Genomic DNA, 26,390 nt, shown 5'->3' on the forward strand with positions numbered 1-26,390 from the left:
GGTGATCCCTGAAATGGCTTAGGGATCTAGAGGCTCACAGGTTTCCCTGCAGGCTCTGGGATGCGCTGCGGGACGAGAGGTCGTAAGGACAGTGGTGAAGGCAGCAGGCCTTTGGCGCAGGCCGGGCTGGGTTAGTGTGCAGGACGCCCCTTCACAGCTCACACAGCCTCCGGGGCCTCTTGGGGGCAGTGAGGCTGGTTATAAGTAGCTGCGCAGAGGGTAACTGTGAGAGTAAATGAGATGCAGGGGGCAGCTGTTCCTGCAGGCGGAAGGTCCCGCAGGCAGAAAGAAGTGCCTATGTTCCCAGGACTCTGTCCCGTGACACCCAGTGCTGATGGCTTCCCACAGGCCTCTGCTGCGCTGAGACCTGAGGACGACACGGACACCGGGTCGCCGGGGAGGTCCAGCGTGATGCCCACCAGACATGCCAAGGTAGGGGGCAGAAGACGCCCGACTTCCGATCCCGGGCACACACGAGGTCTGGTGGTGTAAGCTGTGTCCTGAAGGGATCGAGTGAGGTGTGTCAGGTGACCAGTTCCCGGGCCGCTTGGCCCTGGCCCCTCAGCCCTTCTTTGTGCCTCCTGGAGGGAAGGCTCGGGGCTGGGAGCAGGGCCCTTGGAGGTGGACGTTTCATTTCCTAACAGGACAGTGACAGCTTTAGCCAGATGCTGGTATGGCCCCCAGGTGGGTGTCAAGCATGGAAATGCCTCCCTGCCCCTGTCCATTTCACAGCCCTTGGGCACGCTGGGTGTGAAGCTGGCCACCCCATGCCCACTGCACTGCTGTAAACGTGCTGCTGTCCTCACGCTGTGTCTCTGCAGTCGCTGAGCAGGGGCCGACCGCCAGGGGCCGACCTCAGTGGGCCGATCCCTGTGCCCTGCAGAGGCGAGGCAGGGTGCCTGGCTGTCCACGTGGCATGACGTGCCCACCTGAGGGTCATTGTCTACAGCCGTCCTCCCATCAGGGTGGAAAATGGTGAACTTGACTTCTCTCACGTTCCTGTACTTCTTAGCTGTGACGCTCCTATAAACCATCAGCGGTTTGGCTGCCCTGAAACATGCTCTACACCAGAGTCGGGATAAGTGTTGGATTCTTGCTCTTTAGTCATTGATTTTTAAAATAACCAGTGGTGCCCTGGCAACCTTCACAGCTGGTCCGTTTTGGCATCTCATCATGGACGCCCAGTTTTGATTTGCTGGGTTTCTCGTCTGCGACACAGTACCCCTCTCTGGCCACCGCCGTCCCTTTCAAGTTAGCTCCTGTGCCTTTCTTATCAAATGTTTTGCTTTGAAATAATCTCAAAAAAACAAACAAAAAAAGAAACATTACAAGAATAGTGCAAAGAATTCCATACATTATTCACCCAGATTTCCTAGTTGTTGACATTGTACAGCAGCCTTATCATTCTCTCTATATTTATCCATATTTTCTCTGAACAATTTGAGAAGAAGTTGACGACATGAAACGTAGAGCCCGTGTGTCCTGAATATAAGGATGGACCCCGCCATAACCACAGTAGAACCATGAAAATTGGGAAACTGACACGAGTCTCATCAGGCCCTATTTGCATATCACCAAGCATCCTGATACGGGACCACTTCCGCACTCAGGTTCAAGGGCGAGAGGGGTCCCAAGTCTCTTCTCTTCCTGCTGGAGCTCCGCCCATGCCATCCTCGCCTGTCATGGCCGTGGTACTTTGAAGTGTGCAGGCCAGTGACCTCACAGAATGTCCCTCAGTTTGGGTTTGTCCTGTGTTTGCTCGTGAGTAGGTTCAAGGTGGGCAGAATGTTCTGGGCAGGAGGATGGCAGAGGTTTCGCTGTGTTCTTCTCAAACCACTTAGTGGGAGGGACACAGTGTTGATTGCTCTGTTTCTGGAGATACTAACTCTTACCTAGTTAAGAAGGTGTCTGCCAGGCTTCTGCGCTGTAAAGTTAAGGAAGAGGCATTTCGTACTTGAGAATCAGAAAGGAACGAGGAAGTACTTTGCCGGAAGATGCTGAGACCATGGAAATACCGTGTTCCTCATCAGACACCACCCGCCTGCTTGCTTAGCAGCCTCTAGGACCCCCCTTTGCCCCCCCCCCCACATGGGTGCTTAGCATGGTGGCTGCCGGTGGTTGGGGACGTTCAGATGTCATCACTCCTTCCACTCGTGTTAGCTGGTATTCTAAGTAAGAGAGCTCTGCCTGCATCCCATTCGTTTATTTGACTTACTTTTGTACCTTATGGACATGAATTCCTGTTTTATTCAGTGGGTTATAACTTGTTACTGTCCTTGTTTTGCTGCTCGTTTTCCCCACACTGACCGGTGGCAGCTGCTTCAGGCTGGCTCCTGTGTCCTTTTGACACGGCCCTGACATTCTTGGAGCACCTCCTTACTGCCTGGCAAACAGAAAGTCCAGAGTCACCTTAGGCTTTCCTCACGGCAGCCCTGGAATCGGCCATTTCTCTGAGGTTCCTCTTGGTGGAGAACGGCATTTAGAAACCCAAATGTGGGCGCTGGGTGTGCTCAGAGCTCCTGGGGTGTTAGCCGAGAGAGCTACGGCGCATGTGTCTGTGTGTAATACACATGTGCACAGACTCTATCCATATGTATTCCAGACCCGGATTAACACAGGTGCTCCCAACACCCGTGTGACATCGTGGGCCTTACCCAGCTGCCCTCTGCCTCACGTTTCTCATGCCTGTTTCTGTAGGTGAGAAGCCGGCTCCGTTATCGTCAACATATTTATTTACTTTCTCAGTCCCCTGGTCCATAACTAACTACTGACCACACTGGTCTGACCCTGTGGCCCTGAGGCCGCTGGCCACACTGGCTGTTAGATGTGTATGTGTGAGGTTCAAATTTCAGTACCAACCACAAACAGGACGTTGTAGTCTAAGATTTCTGAGTGTTTCTTTTTGTCCGGTTTCAAATTCACTTCAAGAATTCTTCTCTGGGTAGTTATATCACCACCTTGACATATAGGTGGATTTGTTTGTTTCATTTGTTTTTACTATATAGAGACTGTTTTTAGAAAAATTTGTTTTAAACTAACTGAAAACATTTACATGAGTCCAAGATCAAACTATAAAATGAGGTATTTGTAGAAAGATCCTCCTTCCTTTCCTGTCCCTCACCCCCATGTGTGTGTATCTCTGTGTGTGTGTGTCTCTATCTCTGTGTGTGTGTGTATCTGTCTGTGTGTGTGTCTATGTGTCTGTGTGTGTGTGTCTGTGTCTGTCTGGGTGTGTGTCTCTCTGGGTGGGGTGTGTGTGTATGTGTCTATATGTGTATGTCTGTGTGTATCTGTATGTGTATATCTGTGTGTGTGTGTGTCTGTGTCTCTGTGTTGGGTGTGTCTGTGTCTGTGTGTCTGTGTCTGTGTGTAGCATGTGAACGTGGGTCCTGACACCACTTGACAGCACACAGAGCTTATGCCCGTTTACTCTTCGGTCAGAGCCCCTGTCATGTGGACGGATGTCCATCACTTACCTGACCACCCCATGAATGGACTTTACGGTTGTTTCCAGCCTTTTGCTGTTGTGAATAGTCTTCTACGTGTTCAGTTTTGCTAAATCCCTCTCCAAAAGGCCCATTTTGCACTGATAGACCATTTTTAAAGCTTTGACTGACTACCAATGTCCATTCTTTCAGAATGTCTTAATGTCGGAAAACTGCAGAGAATCCATGTAAAAGCTCAGTCTGAGAGTTCCAGTTATATTTGCAAGTTCTCAGAAGCAGCATTGCTGCCTCAGTGGTGCCTGTGGAGCCGCTCTAAGTTCTAGAAGTTTCAGCCCAGTGGGCTGTCCCAGTCACAGGTTCTGTGGGTCTGAGGTGCAGACAGCTTTGCTGGGTGCTTGCGTCCTGGACCCTTGGCTGCTGGGACAGCAGGTGGGGCTCCTGTGTGCAGCCCTGGGACCCAGCAGGGAACAGGCAGCCAAATTGCCTTCCATTCTGGTGGAGAGACTGACTGTGCCAAACACATGAAGCGTGACGTGGCAGTGGTCATGCTGTGGAGAAAACCAAGCCGAGAGGAAAGAGCCGTGGGGCGTCATCAGGAATTAGGCAGTTGTGCCTATGAAACTATAGAGAAGAAAATGCGTTTTGTGCCTGCAGCTTGGCCTCCCCCAGCTGCTCGCTCAGCCCGAGTCCCCTGGGAGACCAGCACTTGGGAGACAGAAGTCACTTTGAACAGAGAACTTTGTATCAGGGATTGTTAACTAGGCGTGATGTTGTTAACCAGGTGGCCGGAAGAGTATAATGAACTCCAGGTTTTAGGAGGTGGAGACACCGGAAGCCACTGCCTGCCACGCCCGTCCTGGGAACCAGGGACAGAGCAGGAAACCATGACTTAGAGGCTTAGAGGAGGGGCCGTGGGCCTGAGCTCAGGCCTCCGAGGAGGGTGCCCCCGGCTGGGCTGGTGCAGGGTCCGCCCAGGAGCCGTGAGGCTGCGTCTGTGCTGTTTGGGTGCAGACGGCACCTGCTGAGGAGGAGCTGCCCCTGCTGGGACGATGGCCGGGTGAGGCTGACGGGAGCGGAGCACACAGGCTGGAGCGTCCCCTCAACCCCAACTCCCGACTGGCCATCCGCCATGGTCAGAGCCTCCAGGAGTGGCTGGTGGAGCCGCAAGGGGGTCTGCAGGGGCCTGCGAGCCTAGCGGGGCGGGGTGGGCGTGGGGCAGAGACCCCGCTCAATGGGCACAGCAGCTGAAGAAACAGTCGATCATTTTAGAATTGAAGTCTCAGCGTAGCGGGAAAATTCTGGCAAGGGTGTCAGGGCACAGGTGATGGGAACGTGGGAGCGGGCGTGGGGGCTTCTCTCCGAGCCAGGACGTGGGGTTGAGTTGGGACATCAGGTGAGGGAAGGGACTCGTGTGGGGTGGCTTCAGGTGGAGCTCCAAAAGGCAAAACCACCGTGTTGCTTAAAGACAGAGGTGGGGAAATGGCAAAGAAAAGAGGGGACGGTGAGCGTGGAGTTCAGGAGGGGTGTGTCAGGGTGGGCTGGAGGGCATGGGAGCCCAGCTGTGGACAGTGTGCCTGTTCCAAGTGGGGTCCTGGGCTCCTGGGTGGCTGTCCTGTTCTAATTTGTGAGCTAAACATCGTTTTACATATGTATCGTCTTATATACATACACCTAAAAGATTTTATAATAAAACTTACCAAAGAAGAATGTCCTTCACATGTGGAGTTTGTCGGTGGCCCAAGTCTTGCGTGGACAGGGGACAGTGCCCTGGCCTCAGGGGATGGCTGTGTGCCATCCTCATTCCTGGGCCTGAGGGCTCACTGGGCCAGACTGAGTCGTGGAGTAGATTCCCAGTCTACCAGCTGTCCCAACTAGGACCTCTTTGGACCAATAGGCTTTTTAGTACGTAACTTGTTTAGAAAAGGGAGTTTATATTTCTAGCCCCTTGGTTTAGGTACAGCCTCATTTTACCGTCTGGAATCAAAGAGCTAACGTGCTCCGTTCCACCCACGAGGATCTGGTGAGGTGATGCCAGATCCTTCTGCAACGACCCCCAGCACGCACACAGCAGGCGTGTTGAAAGGTAGAATAATGGCTGAAGTAGTGTTTGATGTTGGGCTGCAAACCTTTTCCACTGGTATTCGAGGTGTGTGCCTCACTTAGGAGAAATAGCAGTAGCAGCAGCCACACCTAATACCCACAGAAGGGACACACGTCCACGTGCGGACCCTGTGCTGGGTGCCGTCCCCTTCGTGTGGGCACCTGCTGCTGCAGACTGTCCCCCATTTCTGACTGTGCCAGTCCTTCCGTGTCACGGGAGGTGAGTGGACCGCAGAGACCCCCGTCCCTGTCTGTAAGGAGGCCCGCCAGCCGGTGTGTGTCCTGACGCCACCCCGTCTGCTCTGTCGGCAGGTCTTGTTCCGGGGCAGTGGTGGCAAACCCCTCGCCGTGCTGCGCCTGACGGTGGAGCCCCAGCCCCACGTGGTGGACCAGGTCTTCCGCTTCTATCACCCAGAGCTCACCTTCCTGAAGAAGGCCATCCGCCTGCCTCCCTGGCACACGCTGCCAGGCAGGTCCCGTCTGTCCCCGTGGCTGGCATTTTGTGGGCTCAACAGATGGGAAAAGGTTTTTCCCCAAGGGTCGTCATTATGTCATCTCGTGATGCTCTTACTCCAACAACACGTGACACGTCTGTAAATTCTACCACCTGCCCTTTTCATTTGAAATGGCCACCTTCTTGCTTCCTCTGAGATGGCAGGTGTGACCATGGCCGGCTGAGTGCACCCTCCTAAGACCCACAGCCCTGAGTTCATGCCTGGGGACACCACTTCCTCCCCCTGCCGAGTCACTTTTTTCTGTTGTGTGCGTTTAGAACAAAGCAACATCTTTCATGTCTGGCACCTTGCTAAATAGCACTTGCGCTTACGTTTTGGCTACTCCCTTTGGATGAGCCCCTAAGGGGTGGCTGAGTCCCCAGGAGGGGGGCTGAGTCCCCAGGAGGTTGCCAAGCATGAAGCACCAGTGTCCCTGCCGGCATGGGTGGGGTAGAGTGGCGTCCCCGTCAGCTCAGCCCCTGTTCTGGCCCAGGCCTATCGGGAAAGATGATAGTTTTGGTATTTCCCACTCCAGGTGCTCCTGTGGGAATGCCTGGCGAGGCACCCCCGCTCCACGTCCGCTGTAGTGACCCGAATGTCATCTGTGAGACCCAGAACGTGGTGAGTGCTTGGCTGTGCCTCAGGCAAGTCCTGTGCAGCTCGGTGCCCCAGCCTCGCGTCCTGGTCTCCGGGGCTTCATCATTGCAGGGTTTCGGCTCCGTGGTCTCTGTCTAAGGTGCTGCAGGGCTGCTTTGCACCTTTGTGAGAGCGTCATGAATGAGTTGTCATTTTTTCTGCCAGCAGATCAGTTAGTTGATTATCTGAATTTTAAATTAAAAAAAAGCATGAGGCAAAATGAGTGAAGTGAGAGTGGTAATTGAGGCACTTGTTAATTGCCGTTGTGGAAAGAAGAATGGCCGTAATTATATTATGACTGGTTAGGAAACTGGTTACAGTCTCCTGAAGAATATAATTATTGACCTCAATATAAAATCAAGAAGTTAATGATTTTCTCTTTTGCAGTGAAAAAAAAAAAAAAAAGTGAATTCTGACTAGGACAGAAAGGTAGCAACATGTCGGGGGCCTGGTTCATGCATGCTTTCGCTTTGTCAGAACTTAGGGAGCAGGGGGCAGAGTGGGGGAGGCGGGCAGCGTTTGAGGGATGCACCCCCTGTCTGGCAGGGCCCTGGGGAGCCGAGGGACGTGTTCCTGAAGGTGGCCAGTGGTCGCAGCCCGGAGATCAAAGACTTCTTTGTCATCATTTACATGTGAGTATGGCAGCCTGGCCGTCTGGAGCGGAGGGAGGTGAGCAGGCAGTCAGGATGCTGGGGCGTTGAAATGGGCCAGTCCTGGTTCTGTCTCATGGCCGGGGCCATGATCGAGCCTTTTGCGGTGTGAGGGGCACCGTAGGGCTGGCAGGGGCCTGGCAAAGGGTGCCCTGTGCTCAGACCAGGCCAGCGGCCTGAGGGATGCCGCATCGGGACTCCACCAAGGAGCTTCTGCCCCAGAACAGTGCTAGGACCCCATCATAGCAGTTTCCTCCTTGAATCTGAGGGAATTTAAGCCACGGCCCCTCCCAGGGCAGAGGGAAAGTGCAGTCAATGTCCTTTGATGCTGAAGACTCATTGACTTGCCCCTTTGCGTCCCTCACCTGGTGGAAATAACCCCGGTGCACTCCCCTTGCCTCATAGGTGGTGTCCCCCAGCCCTTTGGGAGCCTTTAGAGCTGGTGGGAGGTGGGGGGTGAAGTGCAGGCATGGCCTACCTCGGTGCTCGTCATGGGCGGACATGCAGTGCGGAGTCCTCAGCACGGCCTGCAGGGAAGCGTCGCTGAGCCCATCTTGCAAAAAGCCCGGCCTGTGTGACCTCCAAGCCCACCTTCCTGCTCTTCCATGCCGTGCTGCCCACAGCCCTTGCCTCAGACCTGGTTTGGGATTTAAGCTGGCCCAGGGTGCATTTCAGGCAAAAGCCACCTGTCACTCATTCTCAGTGTTCTGGTGCAGGGCTGAAGTGACACCTAAGCCCCAGTCCCGCCCGAGAGCCTTGTGCTTAGTATGGGAGGCGGCTGCAGAAGTGACGCAGCTGTGCCCCTGGGCCCCCGGCCCTTGCCTCTCCCTGGCTCATGGGTCAGAGCTGCCAGTGGCTTCTGTCTCTCGCAGGGATCGCTGGCTGGCGACACCCATCCAGATATGGCAGGTCCACCTCCACTCCCTGCAGCGTGTGGACGTCTCCTGTGTCACCGGCCAGCGGACCCACCTGTCCCTTGTCCTTCGGGGGACACAGACACTTAGGAAAGTGAGAGCTTTCACCTCGCACCCCCAGGAGCTGACGGTATGGCCTTCTGGGTCCTTTCGGGTCACTTAGGTTTCTCTGGCCCTCCCCATCCTCACCCCACCCGGGATGGCGCAGTGGTTGGTCCTGATAGGTTCTCAGGACCTTCAGGATGACAGCAGGTTTTGGCAGAGTCTTCATTCAAATCGCCCTTATTAGAGTTGCTGTCGTGAGATGAGTGACATATAAATCCCGAAGGCCAATTTTCAGAATTGTTGGAAGATAAATATTAATAGTAACTTTGGAATTAATGCAGCCACAATTATCCACCCCGCATAATGAGGCCCTCCAGACTCCCTGCCAGCGGCCGGCGTTTAGAGCCAGAACTCGTTAAACTCCCTCTGCTGAGGCAGCGCTGGCACTTAGGGGGTCGTCGTCACATGGGAGGGGAACATGCCCGACACAGATAGTGACACAGACTGACACGGTGACAGGCGGTGACATAGACCATGACACACACCATGACACTGATCAGATGGGGACCGACCATGGCACAGACCATAACACAGCGACACAGACCGTGACGCAGATAGTGACACAGACCGACACGGTGACACAGATGGTGACACAGCATGACACACAGCATGACACACACCATGATACCGTGACCCAGATGGTGACACAGACCGCGACAGTGACAGACCATGACACGCTGTGGCACACAGGTTGGCTCTGGCTTCAGATCTGTCGTTTCACTCAAGCCCCTTGTGACCTCATGCCGGCCACATGGGTTGTCACCCCTGAGCAGCTGCTTCCCTTGGGTTCTCTTGGTCCCCTGGGTAGAGGTGCCAGGAAACCCCTCTCTGGCCCCATGGGAGTGGCTGCACCTTCACCTGCCTGCTTCTCTGTTGTTCTTGAAGACGGACCCCAAAGGTGTGTTCGTGCTGCCGCCCCACGGGGTGCAGGACCTGCACCTGGGCGTGAGGCCCCTCAGGGCGGGCAGCCGCTTTGTCCACCTCAACGTGGTGGACGTGGACCACCACCAGCGCGTGGCCTCGTGGCTCGTGTGCCTCTCCTGCCGCCTGCCTCTCATTTCCAAGGTCTGGAGGGGCCCTGTGGGGGGGCCCTGTGGTACAGGGGGTGTGTCACCTGATTGTCAGCTGGTCCCCGACCCAGGACCCCCTCCCGTCTTCTCTGGCCGGGTCAGGGTGGGGTGGCTCCTGTGCTGTGAGCCCGTCATCCAGGAGCTCAGAGGGCTTGTCTGTCCTGGTTATGGCGACGTCCAGCGCCTGGGGCCCCACGTCCAGAGCGGGCTCAGGAAGCGCCTGGAGAAGGCGCCCAGGCCGACCGCTGCCCTCCCCCCCACAGGCCTTTGAGATCACACTGGCTGTGGGGGAGGGGAAGGGCGCCAACAAGCGCATCACCTACACCAACCCCTACCCCTCCCGGAGGACCTACCAGCTGCACAGCGACCACCCTGAGCTGCTGCAGTTCAAGGAGGACACCTTCCAGGTGCGGGCGGTGCTCCCCGGAGCCCTGAGGTGTGGGGCCTGAGGGCAGGGGGGCTAGCAGGGCGCTGGGAGCCGTTCCATCTAGTGACGGGTGGTCCTCAGGAACCCCGGCCGTGAGCCGAGCCTTCCTGCGCTCTGGAGCGATGCTCCACAGGGAGGGGCCACCCTGTGTTCAGCTCCTCTGCCTTGGACTCAGGGACCCTCCATGTGTAGGCCCCATTTTGGGGGAGAGAGGGCCTTCCCTGCAATTTCTCCATAGTACCCAGAGCTGCCCCACAATTCTGCCCTTTGTCCATTGTGAACGTTTTAAGGAAAGAGTGGCAGATCACAGGCTGTCAGTTAGGGGATGGTGTTTCTGCAGGTGGGGAGCGAGCGTCTCCCGAGAGTGTGGGGACAGCAGGTAACATGGGGAAATGGGGCTCGGAGCCTCAGTGTGCCCAGTCTGCCAGCCTTGACAGGGCGCTGCCCCACTCCCACCTGCCCCAGGCACTGAGCAGGAGCCCCAGGCTGAAGGTCCTCTGTCAGCCGACCGACCTGCTGTGCTTGAGAAAACACATGCCTTGTGCGTAGAAGTTACTGGGAGAGAGAGAGGAGCGGCTGTGGTGGGCGCTCGGATTGTGGTGCTTGTCTGCAGGTCGGGGGAGGAGAGACCTACACCATCGGCCTGCGGTTTGCTCCCAGTCAGACAGCTGGGGAGAAAGAGGTCCTCATTTATATCAACGACCACGAAGACAAAAACGAGGAAACGTTTTGCGTGAAGGTCATCTACCAGTAAAGGAGCGGCCTCGAGGGGCGGCCCTGCAGCCTGGCTCAGGGGGAGGACGTCACCTGAGCCCCAACCGCCCACCGAGGCCCCAGTCCAGCCGAGCTGCTGCCCCAGGCGTCCTCAGGATGCACAAAGCCTGTTGAGCAATGTTGCACACGAGAGACTGTCACTGTCTGTGATGTTTTGATTTGCTTTTAGCAAAATGTTTTTTAAGAATCATCTTAAGTGATAGAATTATGTTTCTTATGGATTTTGTACAAACGCATTATTTGCTATGCAATGTTTTCTATTGGTATTATCGTATCTTTTTTAAAATTATGTATGAAACACTAAACATGGACACGTTTTTTCTTTTGATAGTTTTCATGAGTATTTTCTGCTGTTTTCGCCATTGTCTACAGCACCAGCCTGGCTTTCCCTTGAGTACAGCGTGGCTGAGGGATAGGCCTGATGGGGTGGGTGTGGGGAGAAGCAACTGTGAGCTCTGCTTCTGTTGTCAGATCTCCTACGATTCTGTTCCCACCGGGGAGATCCAGGATAGCCGCTCCTTCTCAAGGTCCGTAACTGATCCCATCTGCAAAGTCCCCTTTCCCATGTTAAATGACATAGTCACAGGTTCCAGGTATGAGGATGGGGACACCCGGACCAGAACCTTGTCACGTGGCCACAGCTAGCTCCAAGGGGCCTGGGAAATGTCGTTCTTCTTTTGGGTGGTCATGTGTCCAGATAACTTGGGATGGTATCGCTGAGCAGGGTGTGAGCAGGTTTGGGGGGACACCCAGCAATCTTTGTCGCCGTGTTGCTGGTAGAGACACTGAGCAGCGGGCCGATCAGAACTCGGCAATGGACGGTAACCCAGGAGTCATCATCGTGATGTCTTATAACCGAAAACTTGATCTCAGTCTGTTGGAAATTAGAATAAAAAGAAAGGCTGGGTGCGTGAGCCCCGGTGGTCAGCATGCAATGCCTTTCTGATCCAGGGGTAGAAGGCAGCAGCAGAGGGGGTCGTCAGCCTTGGGACATGAGGGGGAAGCCAGACTGGCCCTGGAAGGAAGCCTGAGGCGGGAGGGTATCTCCGGCACCGGGAACCAGGGTGGAGCTGGTATAAGTACTGCTACCCCAGCTTCTTTTTTTTTCCATTTTCATGAAATAAGTTTTTCTCATCCCTTTACTTTCCGTCTGTGTGTGTCTTTCAATCTGAGGTGAATCTCTTGTAGGCAGCATATGTAACGGTTTTATTTTCTTATCTATGTAGCCACCCCCTTTTTTTGTGAATGGATCATTTAATTCATTTTATTTTTATTTAAAGTACATGTAATTGTTGATAGTTATGCCATTTTATTATTCACATTTTTGGTCTTTTTTTTTTTTTACATTTTGAGGAAGTCCCTCTAACATTCCTTGTAATACTGGTTTGGTGGTGATGAACTCCATTAGCTTTTTCTTGTCTGGGAAATTCTGTATCTGTCCTTCGATTTTAAATGATAGCTTTGCTGGGTAGAGTAGTCCTGGTTGTAGGTCCTTGCTTTTCGTCATGTTGAGTATTTTGTGTCAATCCCTCTGGTCTGCAAAGTTTCTGCTGAGGAATCAGCTGACAATCTTATGGGGGCTCCCTTATAAGTTACTAGTTGCCTTTCTCTTGCTGCTGTTAGGATTCTCCCTTTGTCTTTAACCTTTGCCATTTTAATTATAATGTGTTTTGTGTGGGCCTGTTTGGGTTCATCTTGTTTGGGACTCTCTGTGCTTCCTGGGCTTGTTTGTCAATTCCCTTCGCAAGGTTAGGAAGTTTTCAGCTCCTATTTCTTCAAGTAGGTTCTCAATCCCTTGCTTTCTGTCTTCTCTTTCTGGTACCCCTATGATGTGAATGTTGTTAACGCTTGATATTGTCCCAGAGGCCTCTTAAACTATCCTCATTTTTAAAAATTCTTTTTTCCCTTTGCTGTTCTGATTGGGTGTTTTCTGCTACCTTGTCTTCCATATTGCATATTCTTCACTTCTGACTGGTTAATTTTATGGTTTCTGTGTCCTTTTTTATACTTGCTATCTCTTTGTTGAAGTTCTCACTAAGTTCATTGAGCATCCTTATAACCAGTGTTTTGCACTCTGTCCCTGGTAGGTTGCTTGCCTCCATTTCGTTTAGTTCTTTTTTTTGGAGTTTTTTCCTTTTCTTTCATTTGGGACATATTTCTTTGTTTCCTCATTCTGGCTGCTTCTTTGTGTTTCTATGTATTAGATAGATCTGCCGTGTCCCCCAGTTTTTACCGGGTGGCCTTATGTAGTAGGTGCCCTGTGGGGTCCTGGTGCAGTCGCCTTGGTCACCTGATCCTGGTGCTCCAGGAGTGTCCCTTGTGTGGGTTGTGTGTGCCCTCCTCTTATAGTTGAGCCTTGATGGCTATTGGCACATGAGTGGGTGGGGTTGACCCTCAGGCTTGATTGGCTGTGGGGTTTGGCCACATCCATAGCTTACAGGCTGCTTTACAGGGGGCTTACCCCATGTGGGATTCACCCCAATGGGCTCTGGGGCCTCTTGAGACCTCTCTTTGGGTGTGCCACTGTGGGGCTAATTGGGCTGTGCTCTGTTGTGGTCTGAAGCTAACCCCCAAGTATGTTGGTTCTGGGGCCTCTTGGGAGGACTCTGGTGCAGGACCAGGTCACCCACTACCTGTGACCGGTCAGGGACTACCTGGTAGGAGCTACAAGGTGATCTGTGGTGGTTTGCTGCCTGTGCTAACCCTGGAGGCGTGTAGGAGAGGCCATGCAATAAACAGGACATCTGCCACCAGCACTGGGCCTGAGGTAGCTCTGCAAAAAGCCAGGACATCCCGTGGCCTGCTGCCACCTGCTGGTTCCCTTAAGGTTCAGCCACTGATAAAGCCTCCTACAATAGGCAAGTTGGGTGAGGCAGGGTCTCAGTGAGTCAGCAGGGTGGAGCAGCAGAGCTCACCTGGCCAATCAGATTCAGGTTTGGCCTTTGGGGGCGGGCTCAACACAGGAAACATGGCGCCTGCCGGCTGCACACAGGAGGGCTCCACACAGGGAGAAGGGGGACTGTCCCTCCAGTTCTGTCCCGAAGTCACACACCTCAGTCTGCCCCCTGTATGCCTCCGATGTCCCACGAGTCAGTGTCCCTCCGCCAGAGCCCAAGGTGAGTGCCTGCGAGTGAGGGAGTCTGTGCGCGGGCCCTTTAAGAGGACACCGGGGTTTCCCGCCGCCTCCGGTTCCACCCGGATGGTTCGAATCCTCGCAGTTTTTCAGTCAGATGTTGTGGGGCCTCCCCTTCCTGGCACCATTACTCCAGGCTGGGGAGGTTGGTGTGGGGGGCGGGGGTCCCTCGCTCCTCTGTGGGGAAACTCCATGGCCGAGATGCCTGTACTGATTTTCAGTTACCACATGTGGGTTTGGGACCGTTTTGCATCTCCGACCCCTCCTCCCAGTCTTGATGTGGCTTCTTTATGTCCTTATAGGACTTCTGTTCAGCTAGACTTCAGATGGTTCTCCTGGTTGATTGTTCTGTAATTTAGTTGTAATTTTCATGTGTTCACGGAAGGAGGCAGGCCATCTTGGATCTATTCTGGGCTTTGCAAAGCCACCCATGCAGCTCGGGCGCCTTGTAAAGGAATGCAGGTTCGGGAGGCCTTCCTGCTGGCTGTCCTGGCCGAGATGGGGTGGGAGGAGGGGGAGGGGACACACATGGGGGAGGGGACGCATGGGACCCTTTCACCTCCATCTCCTACTTCCAGATGCTGTCAAGGGGCTGGCGCTTTCCCCCTAGAGGCAGATCCGTGGGGAGTCCAGTTGCCCCTGCGCTGAGGCGAAGCCCCAGGGGCTTCCTTACCTCAAGCCTGGTCTAAAGACAAAAACTGTCATGGGGGCCATTTGGGCTCTTCTGCTCTGAGTGCTTGGGTAAAAAGCCGGGCAAGTTGTCCTGACATTGCTCCGGGACATGTGCTGTCGTGACACGCGACCGTCCCCAGCAGGCTGGGTGCACACCCCTGCACAGCCCCTGAGAGGGTACTGTCCCCCATTGTGTGGAGGAGGGAAGTGCAGCACCAGTGACGATGGCTCCCCCCCACCCCCGTCGTGCCAGGGCGGGCCTGTCAGCAGCACACTGCCTGGAGCCCAGGGACGTCGGGCACCCGAGGAAGCAGTGGCCCGGCCCTTGGCAGGAGACGTTCGATCAGCCAGAGGAACTTCACTTACTCACTTATTCACCACTCATTCATTCATTCATCTGACCTAGACTTTTGGGTGCCCCTCTGCTGGGTACCGTGCAGAGGCAAGGACATTTGGTGCCATGAGACAGACACGGTCACTGCCCCAGGAACTGACCTCCTGGTGGCACCCAGAGAGTAAAAATGGGCCCGTCACAGTCAGGTGGTGATGCGGTCTGTGAAGAGGAGAAGCAGGGGAAGGGCCTGGAGAAGGGGGTCTGTTTAGAGGGGACCAAGGCCTCCCTGAGGGGGTGCCACCTGGACAGAGGGTGGGTTGGACAGGAAGAACTGGGAGGGGAGGGGCCCCGCCAAGTCATGGGCCTCGTGGGCTTCGGGCTTCATTCTTGGGGTGGTGAGGGGCTGATGGGCTGGGGTGCGCCAGGACCAGGGGCTAAATTAGTGACCTGCCCCTCTCCAGTGACCTGGCTCGGTGCCCATTCAGCTGTGCACTGCCAGCAGGACCATGCTGCCCACGGGGCTGGTGAAGCTGGGCTCGGCCAGTGGGCCCCGTCTGTGCTGTAAGTCAGAAAAGCAGCTTCTCGACACACGTTTTTTCCCTCTGCCCCTTATTCCCATCCCTCCCCTAAGTCTTCTCCCCTAGGAGGACAGTGGCGTTCTGGTCACTCCGGGGCACAGAGCCCTGTCCTAGGCTCACGTAAGGATTTGAAGCCCCTCGGGGGAGTGAGAATCAGGCCTAAGATGGGGGCTTGTGCTTTTCAAAACTTGGTGCCATTCTGAGCAGTTTCTTTCCTCCCCTCTTCCCTCCCTTTCTTTTTCTCTTCTCACAAAGAACAGAGATTTCTTTTCTGATAATTTTTCGATGTTAAATAAAAGCCAGTACCGTGGCTGCGACCTGGCCGTCTCAGGGCCCTTCTGCGGGGGCCCGAAGCCCAGGTCAGGTACGCTGTGCACTCGGGGTTGCCAGAGAGGGGCCTTCTCCCTGCCTTACGGACCCAAAAGTGTGCTGCCGATGCCCTCGCCTTGGGCCAGCATTTTGGTTTTACTTCTGACTTGGCGGCCGTCAGCCCCAGGTCCAGCCGCCATCTGCCCAAACCAGGTGATTGATGAGAAAGCGTGCCCTCGGTGGGACGCTCCGAGCTGCTGCCTCCCTGTGCACACAGACGCACGGCGTCAAAGGGAACCTTATCATTTCTATCAAGGGCGTTTTTCAGTATTATTGCTCTGCTTCTCCCCTCCTGCTCTTCCTCCTCCCACCTCTGTTGAAAGCTACTTTTAACTAAATGGAGGCAAATGAAAACCAGATTAGCTGCTTGGCTTTCTCGTGTCTGGTAATGATTTAATGCAATGTTTGTCTCTATTTAGAAATAAATTAAGGCGCCTTTAAAAGTTGTTGCCTCAGGTTCTAAGAGGTTGGGGAAAACAACCATTATGTTTCCGTAATGACCTGTTTTTCTCCCAGTGTGCAGGGCCGAGGTGTCTGCAGCTCTGACCCCCAACAATCTGAATGCAGCAGTTTCCGTTTAATTTTCGGAGATGTGCGTTGAGACTTTTACAAAGAACGAGCCAAGAAGGAGAGAAAGGCAGGGAACTGCCTTGAGCAGTACTTCGAGCTGGTCCATATCTGGTGTGTCCTGAACGTGGTGGGGTCACTGCCCTCAAGTCCAGTGGACGGGCAGTGGATTCAGAGGCTCTTCCTGCTGGTGGGGGTGTGCCGAGCTCCACATGTGGTCAAAGCCTTACTGGTTAGGACACATTTGCTGGCAATGCCACGGGGGCCCCTCCGGACCCCAAGGCAAAGCCAGTTCTGAGCTGGTCCATGGGAAGTCGGGCAGAGCAAAGAGCTTCTCGCCGTGCCTGGAGGCTCAGCGTGGGCGGCCAGCCACGTTTCACCACACGGCTCATCTTGTGGGGTTCCATGTCGGGGGCTGTCTCCTTGGGGAGTACAGGGAGAGACCTCCATGCACCCCATCGGCCCCTCCTTGAAGCCATTGGGTGCCCCAGCCAGGTTCCTGCTTTGAAGAGGCGGGTTTGTGCAGAGAGAGTTCCATCCATTGCCCACAGTAAACCACTTGGCAGGGAGCTGGGAAAACAGACAAAAATCGGTGATGATTTGGAAACAGACACTGCTGGAAACAGTTTATTTCCATGAGCAGCATGGCCTGGAGGAGAGATGAAGTCTAAATCCTGAGGGGTGCCTGGGTCGGATCGGCCAGAGGAGCCCTGAGTCCCAGGGAACGGTGCCCTCCCCCAGAACCTCTCCTGGGCCCTCTGGACTCCCACAGGGCCTGGGCTTCAGCTGTAACAGCCAGTCCTGGGGCTGGGGGGCTGCGGCTGAGAGGGACAGTGGGCTTTAGGATGGAGGGGGGCAGGTGTGAGGATGGGGCACTGTCTCAGCACCTGCAGATCCCCTGGGCACGTGGTCCTGTCGGCCAGCAAGTAGGTCTCTGCAGCCCTCCCAGGAGGCTGTGTCAGTGGTTCATTGATCCATTGATTCATTCATCCATCAATCACTGTGTCTGGGACCTCCAGTGTGCCCGGCAGTGTCCATCGTCCCAGACACACTGTCTCACCTCCTTGTCCCTGGAATACAATGGGTCCCACTCCTCAGTTACAGTCCCTGAGGTCAGCGTGCAGACGGAGGCAAGCCCTGGGCTCCCTGGGTGTCAGGCAGAAGGTGGCCCTGGTTGGCCTGGGAGATGAGGTGGCCCCCAGGTACACTTAGAGGGGGCCACACTGGGCAGGAAGGGGCTTCTCTCTCTCCTGCTTTGGATGCCGCTCTTTTCTGCACCCCAAAGCCCTCCGCAGGCTCGGGAGATTTATGTTACCTCTCTTTATGGCATATTAAGCTGATGGACAGGCACCCCCTTCAGAGCCCATGCTGGGTGCCTCTCTGTTGCTTCACTTGGATGGAAAGTGACAGCTAATATTTCTGGAATGAATACTGTAAAGACTATGGTCTATCAAGGGCCCTACACAGAGTTATTAAAGGAGATTAACTGAATAATTGGCCTAGAATACTAATATTTCTTAAGGATTGTGGATGAGTCCTGGACTTTCCTTAGCTACCGTGAGCCGGAAACTTCCTGGGTTGGGTCCGCGTCATGTTGTGGGCTGCAGAGCCACTCGGTTTCTGTGAGAACACAAGTGCTGGTGTAGAGTCACGTGGAGATTCAATGTGATTGGAAACAAATTTCCAGGTACTCACTCCAGATATCATTAAGATTTCCTAGGCAGAGTAGCTAAGGAAGTCGCCACCATATTGGGGGCTGGGCAATGATCTGTCCTTCTGGGCTTTTGGATTTGTCAGCTTGGACCAGGAGGCTGACTTGGGTCAGGGGCCACCCCACAAGGGACTTCCGGGTGCCCTGGGTGGGATTCTGATGAGCTCTCTGCTGTGTGCCTGGCTGGAGGTGGGGGAAGGTGCATGGGAGGGGTGCTGCCCTCTAACGCCAGTGGCCTTTGGCAGGTAGAGGCCAGAGCTGAGTTGGGTCCCAGCACCTGCAGGCGGTGTTAGCTAGTGACTGCCTGGGCCCCATCCTTTGAGGATGCACAGCTGGCCTGAGAGACAGGAACAGCTCCATTACTTTCCCGGCCAGGGATCGAAACCCAGGTCAGCTGAACCACCACTGGTCCTCTGAGCACCTGTGGTTCTGAGACCCGCTCTGCAGAAAGTCAGCCAGTTGTCAAGTCCATGGAGATAGGGATACTTCTTCTCCCCCACAGCTGGCTTTGTGGGCATGTCGTGTGGGGCCCTGTGCTTGGGATTACCCCACACCTGCTGAAATGCTCTGCTGCTGCTGTCATGAAATTCTTAATAATTTTTAACAAGGCGCTCAGTGTTTTCATTTTGCACCGGTTCCTGCAAACTAAGCAGAGGGTCCTGTTTCCAATTCCTCTGCGGGGGTTGGAAGTGGGGTGGGGGTTCCCCAGGGAGGTGGCAAGAACCCCTGGTTGGAGAGTTTGGGAAGAGCCCTGGGTCTGTGCAGCTTAGCTTGCCCCCACGGCCCCCTCTTTGGGACTTGCCAGCCTGCAGTGAGCCCATGCTCTGGTCTCCACACCCTTACCTGTGACAGGGAGGCAATCCTACCCAAGTCTGGGGACTGTTAGGACGCCCTTGCTGCCATCCACCTGAGCCACTGGCTAGGAAGTCACCTTCACCAGCAGCAACCTGACCTTAGTCTCCCTCAGTCGTATACTCCCTTTACCTCAATCCAGAGCATGGTGGATAAAAGGGGGGTACGGTACGTTAGGCAGCTTCCTGTAACAATAATGCTGACAACACCCCCAAACGCAGTGGCTTACAACAGCAACATTTCTTTTCTGCTCACTGTTCTGTGGTCACAGTGGTGGCTCTGCTTTAGGCTGCAGGTCACGGTCCCCTGGCTCCATGTGCACTCCATTCTGGGACCAGCAACCCCCAGGGCCTCTTTCAAGGATGGCAGGAACACAATTGATAGCTCATCTCATGGCACAGCTGCTCACATTCCGCTGACCAAGTCGGTGAACAAGCCTCCATTGCTGGGGCGGGCGGTGTCCCCTGTTGGCCCGGCGGGGAGGCCCCGCAAAGCCACAGGGCAAAGGGCACGCAGCCGAGTCTGCTGCAGGGAGGGAGGGAAGAGCTTCAGCTCAACCCAACGCACTGCAGGGTCTTGTGTGCTAACACCCTCAAGTCCCAACATCAGAGTCAAGATTGGGTTTCTAGAATGTTTTAGTAAGACCCTTGAACCCAGAGGCCAGCTAAGTAGTGAAGAAACTCGGCAGACGCAGCTTGTGGGGCTGCTGAGAATGCCTGCCTTGGGGTCTCTGGTTTGGAGAACGCGCCAGCAATGCTGCTTTTGGCCAGGGTCACTCGGGGCAAATGCCCAGTGTGCCTGAGGGGTGCTCTGTGCTGGGGGTTGGGGGTCAGCAAGACAGGCCCCTGCTCCAAGTAGCTCACGGGCAGTGGGAGAAACATGCCCCCTCGACATGGAGCCATGAGCCCGGGGGCTGGGGGACCTCGGAGCAGGGATTGGGGGCAGGGGTCTTCCTGGAGGAGAAGAGCCTGATCTGAGCTGTAAGGGGTGAGAAAGGTGAGTGGGTGGGTGGGCAGGAAAGGACACTGAGGCAGAGAGGCCAGGTGAGCGAATCACTCACCCAAGATTTGTGGGGACACAGTGTGAGGCTCCCCGAAACTCGGGGAGAAAACAGCGACTCCTGCCCAGTCTTGGGCTCACAGGTTGTTTGGGGCCCAGTGGGGTAGGGTGTAAGGACCCCCACTCCACAGGAGCCTGGAGCAGGGAAGGGGGCTAATCTAGGGGGCTCAGCTGCCCCCGAGTCGGGGCAGAGGCTGTCCGGCCACACTTGGGCTTCCTGGGATGGCGTAGGCTGGCATAACAGGCAGTGAAGGTCCTGGCTGCATTCAGCCTGGGTGAGATTCATAAAGCGACAATGTGACAGCTTTAATTAGGGAGGCCTTTTTTTCCCCATAAACACATATGCCAGTTAATGAGCACTGGGTGGAGGCTGGGTTGAAAGCCGCTGCAGGCCAGGAGACTTTCTGTGCAGGAGCGGAGCCACGCGAGACCCCTGAGTGCGTCTTCCCTTCAGCTCCGCCCCTCCGGGTGGGGCCCTGGGGCCGGCGGAGCTCACGGCAGCATCAGCATCGTGCATCCTGCCAGCCCTGGTTCCCCACCTGCAGGAAGTGAGTGAGCCAGTGAGCGTATTGGGAAGAGCCACCTCCCTGTCAGGTGCCACCTGCACTGTCACCTCCTGCCCCTCCCTGGGACTGGGCGCCTGGAGAGCAGGGCCTGTCTCACTCCAGGGGCCCCCACAGTCCTGACTCACTGTGGGGGGCGGCGAACCCTGGTCCACTGACTTCACCGATGCCGGGGAGGGGGGGTGGGGGAAGGCACTGTCCAGGCAGGGAGCTCCCTCCACTGGTGGCATCAGCCCAGACCCCCTTCTGGCCAGGCCCAGCATAGCCCTCCCCGGAGCTGCCCCCAGGCCCAGGGCCCCTGGCCTAGTGCTGTCCTCTGAGCAGGAGGGCCCACCTGTTCCTGCCAGGGGCCATGCTGAGAGCTCGGGAGAGCTTCTGTTCTACAGGCTGAGCGCTCTGGGCCATTGCTGGAAGTTTGTGTCTCAGTCGAGGGGCCACTTTTTTTTAGCAGCAAGATGCCTTAGAGCTTTGGGGTCTGACCTGACCACTCGGGTCCTGGCTGGGATGTCCCATGGTCAGACCCACGAGTGCCAGCTGCCTATCCCGGGATGAGCCAACTTGATGGAGGGAAGAAGGGGTCGCCCAGTGGCACTGGCCTGGGAGGAGCGGGGGTGATCTTTGTTCTGCTCGGGCTGGCTGAGGAAGATGTCCCCCATAATGACACTGCTCACTGCTCGCCTGGCTTATCATTCCATTTTCTCTACATTGGGAGCAAAACTGGATTCTGATGAGATCACACAAATTCACAGATGGGACATCCCCATGCCCTGCCCCCAGGAGGGGTGGCAGGGGAGAGTCTGCCGGGCTCAGGAGCTGAGCTGTCCCCATGTACTGTCTGTCCCCAGCATCTCTGCCCGGGGATGCAGCCCCAAGTGCTCAGCCAGTGCTCAGAGCCCCCGTACGATCCCCCTGGCCACACCCAGCCCGGCCACCCAGCGTCCACCTCCTCTCCTCAGAGGGCCCGAGGGTGCAGAGAGGCACGTTAGTGGCTCAGACGTAATAAAATATCATGCTGGCTTTGACGCTAGCTTGCCTCTGAAGAGACTTTTTCTAATTTTATTTTTATTGCTGTAAGTTGAGCTCAGCTCATGGAAATGATAAAGCACAGCTGCCCCTCACCTTCGCGCCACCTGGCAGGAAGGGCGCCGTCCGATCCCGGCTTCATGATTTTGCATTTTAGTAGCCGAGGGTTAAGCAAGGGAACAAGATAACGAAGCCTCAGGGGCCCCACTGAAGGCCCGTGTGGGTCATTCTTGGGGTGAGAAGTTTCACCCCCTGGATTTTATGGGTCAGTAAAAAAATAATTTAAAAAATCAGAACTAATTTAGAGTTTCACATGTTTTATTTGCCAAGTAAGAGCATTAAAACAATGCCTTCTAAACCTGAACTACTATTATCACCATCGTTTCATAAAATAAAGAACATCTAAGCCCTTAAATTCAGGAGGGACACGTTCCAGAATAAAGGATGACCCTATAAACGGAACACGTCAATTGGAAGGGACACCTCTCGCTCCCTTCCCCGTCTCGGTCGGGCTGTGGTAGCAGAACCCCAGAGACCGGGGGTGGTGGTGCGGGGAGCATTTACTGCTCACATTTCCGGAGGCTGGGGATGTAAGATGTGAGCTCGGGCTCATTCGGTGTCTGGTGAGGACCCGCTTCCTGGTCCACAGATGGCGTCTTCTCGCTGTGTCCTCACAGGGCAGAGGGGGAGGGAGCTCTCTGGGGCCTGTTCTGTAAGGGCGCTGATCCCCTTCATGAGGCCCCACCCACATGACCTGACACCTCCCAGAGGCCCCACCTCCTAATACCATCACATTGGGAGTTAGGGCTTCAGCATAAGGATTTTGGGGGACATATTCAGTCTATATAGCACCATCCCCTCAGATGGCTGGGGGATATCTCACCAGTGATGGGCCTTGGTGCCCCACCCAGGACAGGGGGAGCCCTGATCTGAGCCTCTGCTGAGTGGTTTGGGCAGACAGTTCCTGGAAGGTGCTAGAAGGGAGAAGAGAAATGGAGGTGGAGGTGAGGCTGGGCCAGGGGACCAGGGCATTCCCACCTCCAGCCTGGCGGCCCCCACAGCCTTGGCACCACCCTCACCCTTTCCCCCCACCGGTGGTTCTGATGCCCATGAGTGGGATGAGGAGGGAGGAGGGGGTGGGAAGAACAGAGCTGCCACCTTCAATTCAGGAAGCGAATTGATTTTCTGTGGGGTTTGAGCCCTGGTGCTGGGAAGGTGTGGGGCCAGACTTAGCTTTCTGGGCCCCCTGGGGGAAAATGAGACATAAAACGAGGCTCAGAGGGGAATCTCACTCCCCTGGGTCAGGCTGTCAGCTGGGGCTCGAAGCCCTGCGTTCACTAAGAAACAGCACCTGAGCACACAGCACCCACCGGCCTTGTCAGTGTCACAGGACCCTCCACGCAGCGCCCTGCCTGGGAGGAAGGGGAGGAGCCGTTAAGAGTCTCCCCCAAGCGGGTGGGGAAGGGGGCAGGACAGGTCCTTCTAGAAAGGGGGCTTCACACAGCTGGGGCTGCCCCCCCTCCGGGGCCTTGGAGGGTCTGTGCAAACCAGAGGAAGGGCTCTGAAGCTGGCTCACAGGAAGACGCCCTGGAGCCAAGTAAGCGAGGCTTTGCTTCAGAACCTTTAGGGAGGAGCTGAGAGAGGCAGCAAAGGGGGGGGGGTGTGCTGGAGCTGAAATGGGCTGCGGTGGGGGCACGGGGTACAAGCTGATGGGAGGCTGCAGGGGAGTGGCCCTGCTGGAGGGGGAGGGGACCCAGAGGCCTCATGGCTTTCTTTTCTTCCTTGGCTCTACTTCTCATTTCTCCGGTTGTGGCCCAGCCGGAGCCTGGTCCGATGCCCCCATGAGCAGAGGGTGCAGGTGGGTCTCTACAGAACCGAAGGTGAGGGGTCTGGGAGAAGGAGTGAGCCCTCGACTGAACAGAGGAGAGTGTGGCCCTGGCCAGGCACAGACGGGGCTCAGAGCTCCCCGAGGCTGGGACCACCCGACTCTGACAGTGAGCAGCCAGGGAGCCAGGGCACAGCAGCACGCCAGGCTGCCTTCCATGGCTGTGCAGCCTGCCTCCCTCCCCCGGGAATTCCGTCACTGTGGAAACCCTCCTGGCTCCTCTTTGCAAAGGCGTTTGTCTCTTTGATTGACATCTCCCAGCCGTTCAGGTGATTCCTGCCTGGAGGAGATCCCTGCTGTCCTCTGAGCTCTCCTCCGTTATGTCAGCCAGCTGTCCCTTCACAGCCCCTGCATGGTGGGACCCTTGGGATTCTGAGCAGACATGCCCTGGTGGGGAACCAGTGTCGGCCAGGTCCCGAGGCCTCTCCACACAGCAGATGCCAGTGTTAGCTCAGCCTCCTGGCAGCATGTGCGCCGTCTGCTCTGCGAGCCGTCCTCTCCCCAGCCGCCCTCCTGTTCCCCAGGGTGATGTCTGAATGCGTCCTCTGTGTCCGCTGCTGCTCTGGGCACTGGGTGCAGGGCACACGGCAGAGGAGAGGTCCTGCCCCATGGAGCTTACCACTCGGTGATTGCCATGTGCCCCCAGCCTTCGGGCCCCTCCACACCCCTACCCCATCGCGTGGGCTCACAGCCTGGGATACTGCTTTGTGGTGTCCACACTGGGCAGGACTCAGGCCTGGGCTGGTTGGGGGAAACTGACCAGCAGGGCGTGGGTAGGAAGGAGTGGGCAGTGGCTTCTAAACGTGGGGCTTTCCAGCAAAGGTTTGGCTTGGTGTGCTTTCAGACGTTCCTCCTTCTCCCAGGTTTGTTCCGGAAGATTATCCCACATGCTTGTTAAGGAACGGTAACAAAGACTTGATTCAAGGGAGGCCATTTTAATAGGTGGGGGTCTCAGTGCCCGGGAGGGAGGGTTTCTCAGGCAGCAGCTGATGGTGGTGCTGTTGGTTCACTCCAGGCACCAAACTGGCAGCTCTGCAGCCTCCAGGGCAGGAAGAGGGGGGCGGAGGGAGGGGTCTGGGAGAGCAGCAAGCCTTCTGTCTTGGCCCCCACCCCCCATGGGTTTTCTGGCCAGAGTCCAGCACTGAGTCTTGTTGAGGTCCCCAATCTTCATCAGTGGCAGAGAGGACAGTGGCTGGACAGTGGACAGTGGAGGCCCCGAGACCAGGAGGGGCAGGGATGGAGCAGTCGGACAGGCCTGGCCTAGAGAGTCAGCAGCTTTGACCTTCCTCTGGCCTCCCGGCTCACAGAGCCTGCACACCTTCTCCTCAGACTGGAAGTTCTGCTTCTAATGGCTTCCTGGCACCCTGGGGACAGCCCAGGACCTCTGTGGAGCTGGCTGCTGATGGGTGGGGAGGGCACAGTGGGGCCAGCAGCTGTGGTCTAGCTGTTGGCCTGGCCAGGCCTGCTGGTTTGAGTCTGACCTCCATCACCCCTCCCTGACAGTACCTACAGTTGGCAGGAAAGGCTCTGTCCTTGGGCTGTCCTGATTCTTTCCAGGCTAACCTTCCTGAGGTCCAGGGCTCCCCTCAGCCTTCTCTAGGATGGCGCTCTGCTGGCTGCATGCCTGACATCCTTCCAGACTTTTTACCTAACGAGGCATTTTTCTGAAGTTGACAGGAATTCAACACATACGAATGGAAGCCCTCCTATGGCCCAGTACCATGTTGGTGTTCAGCTCTTGGTGGGGAGGGTCCCCGTCCCTCCCTGGATTTTGAGACTGGGTGATGGTGCTTGCTTGGGCCTGTGCACTGAAGCAGGCTGTTAACCTTTGACCAGTGGATTTTTCTCTATGGGCCCTGGTATTGTCACTGGGAAATGGTGGAGTTGAACAAGATTCAGTTTCTTTCTGCCCTGATATTGGAATAGGTTTCTTTCAGCCCTGGGTTTGGCCTCCTGCTCCCCTTGTTGAGTTCCCTGATTTTACTAGTCATCCAGGCCTCCTGCCTTACAGCTCTCCTCACTCTTCCTGGTCATCTTGGTCTAAGAGCCCATTTCTGTTTTTGGGATGCTGTTTGCTTCTCTACTTCATCTCCACCCTGGTCACCATCACCACCATCATCATCACCACCATCACCACCATCATCATCACCACCATCACCACCATCACCACCATCACCACCATCACCATCACCACCATCACCACCGTCACCATCACCACCATCATTATCACCATCATCATCATCACCATCACTATCACTATCATCCTCACCATCACCACCACCATCATCACCACCATCACCACCATCATCACCATCACCACCATCATCACCATCATCACCACCATCACCACCATCATTACCATCACTATCACTACCCACCATTACTACTATCACCATTATCGCTACCATCACCGTCATCACCACCATCACCACCATCACCACTGTCACCACCACCACCATCATCATATCATCAGCGTTACCACCCTCACCAACATGACCACCATCACGACCACCATCACCATCATGACCATGACCATGACCATCACCATCATCATCACTATCACTACCCACCATTACTACTATCACCATTATCGCTACCATCACCGTCATCACCACCATCACCACCATCACCACTGTCACCACCATCACCATCATCATATCATCATCATTACCACCATCACCATCATGACCACCATCACGACCACCATCACCATCATGACCATCATGACCATGATCATCACCATCATCATCACTATCACTACCCACCATTATTACCCACTATCACCATTATCGCTACCATCACTGTCATCACCACCATCACCATCATGACCACCATCACCATCATGACCATCATGACCATGACCATCACCACCATTACCATCACCATCACCATCTTCATTACAGTCTCTGGGCTTATTTGGTGGTCAAAGACTCAGCTTGTGGAGTCAGCCTTTCCTGGTTTCATTTCTGGCTCTGCCGTTTGCAAACTTGGTGCCCTGGGACAGAACCTGCCGAACTTTATCCTCCCC

General features: G+C 55.4%; 1 protein-coding gene across 11 annotated transcripts in view; it reads left to right on the forward strand.

Moving 5' to 3' along the window:
* The window catches only part of NPHP4 (nephrocystin 4), a 107,945-nt gene extending 97,003 nt beyond the window's left edge, over positions 1–10,942 (forward strand). For 9 of the 11 annotated variants that reach the window (XM_019746697.2, XM_074334189.1, XM_074334188.1 and 6 more), the window contains 8 exons: positions 349–432; positions 5,859–6,015; positions 6,576–6,661; positions 7,223–7,308; positions 8,199–8,370; positions 9,231–9,410; positions 9,679–9,822; positions 10,456–10,942. In XM_019746697.2, the coding sequence (XP_019602256.2) occupies positions 349–432; positions 5,859–6,015; positions 6,576–6,661; positions 7,223–7,308; positions 8,199–8,370; positions 9,231–9,410; positions 9,679–9,822; positions 10,456–10,596 (1,050 nt within the window). In that variant the 3' untranslated portion in view covers positions 10,597–10,942. The other 2 variants (XM_074334192.1, XM_074334194.1) reach the window with 2 other exon arrangements.
* The last annotated feature ends 15,448 nt before the right edge of the window (positions 10,943–26,390 follow it).

Source organism: Rhinolophus sinicus, linkage group LG06 (genome assembly GCF_036562045.2).
Source record: "Rhinolophus sinicus isolate RSC01 linkage group LG06, ASM3656204v1, whole genome shotgun sequence".
Classification (NCBI taxonomy): Eukaryota; Metazoa; Chordata; class Mammalia; order Chiroptera; family Rhinolophidae; genus Rhinolophus; species Rhinolophus sinicus.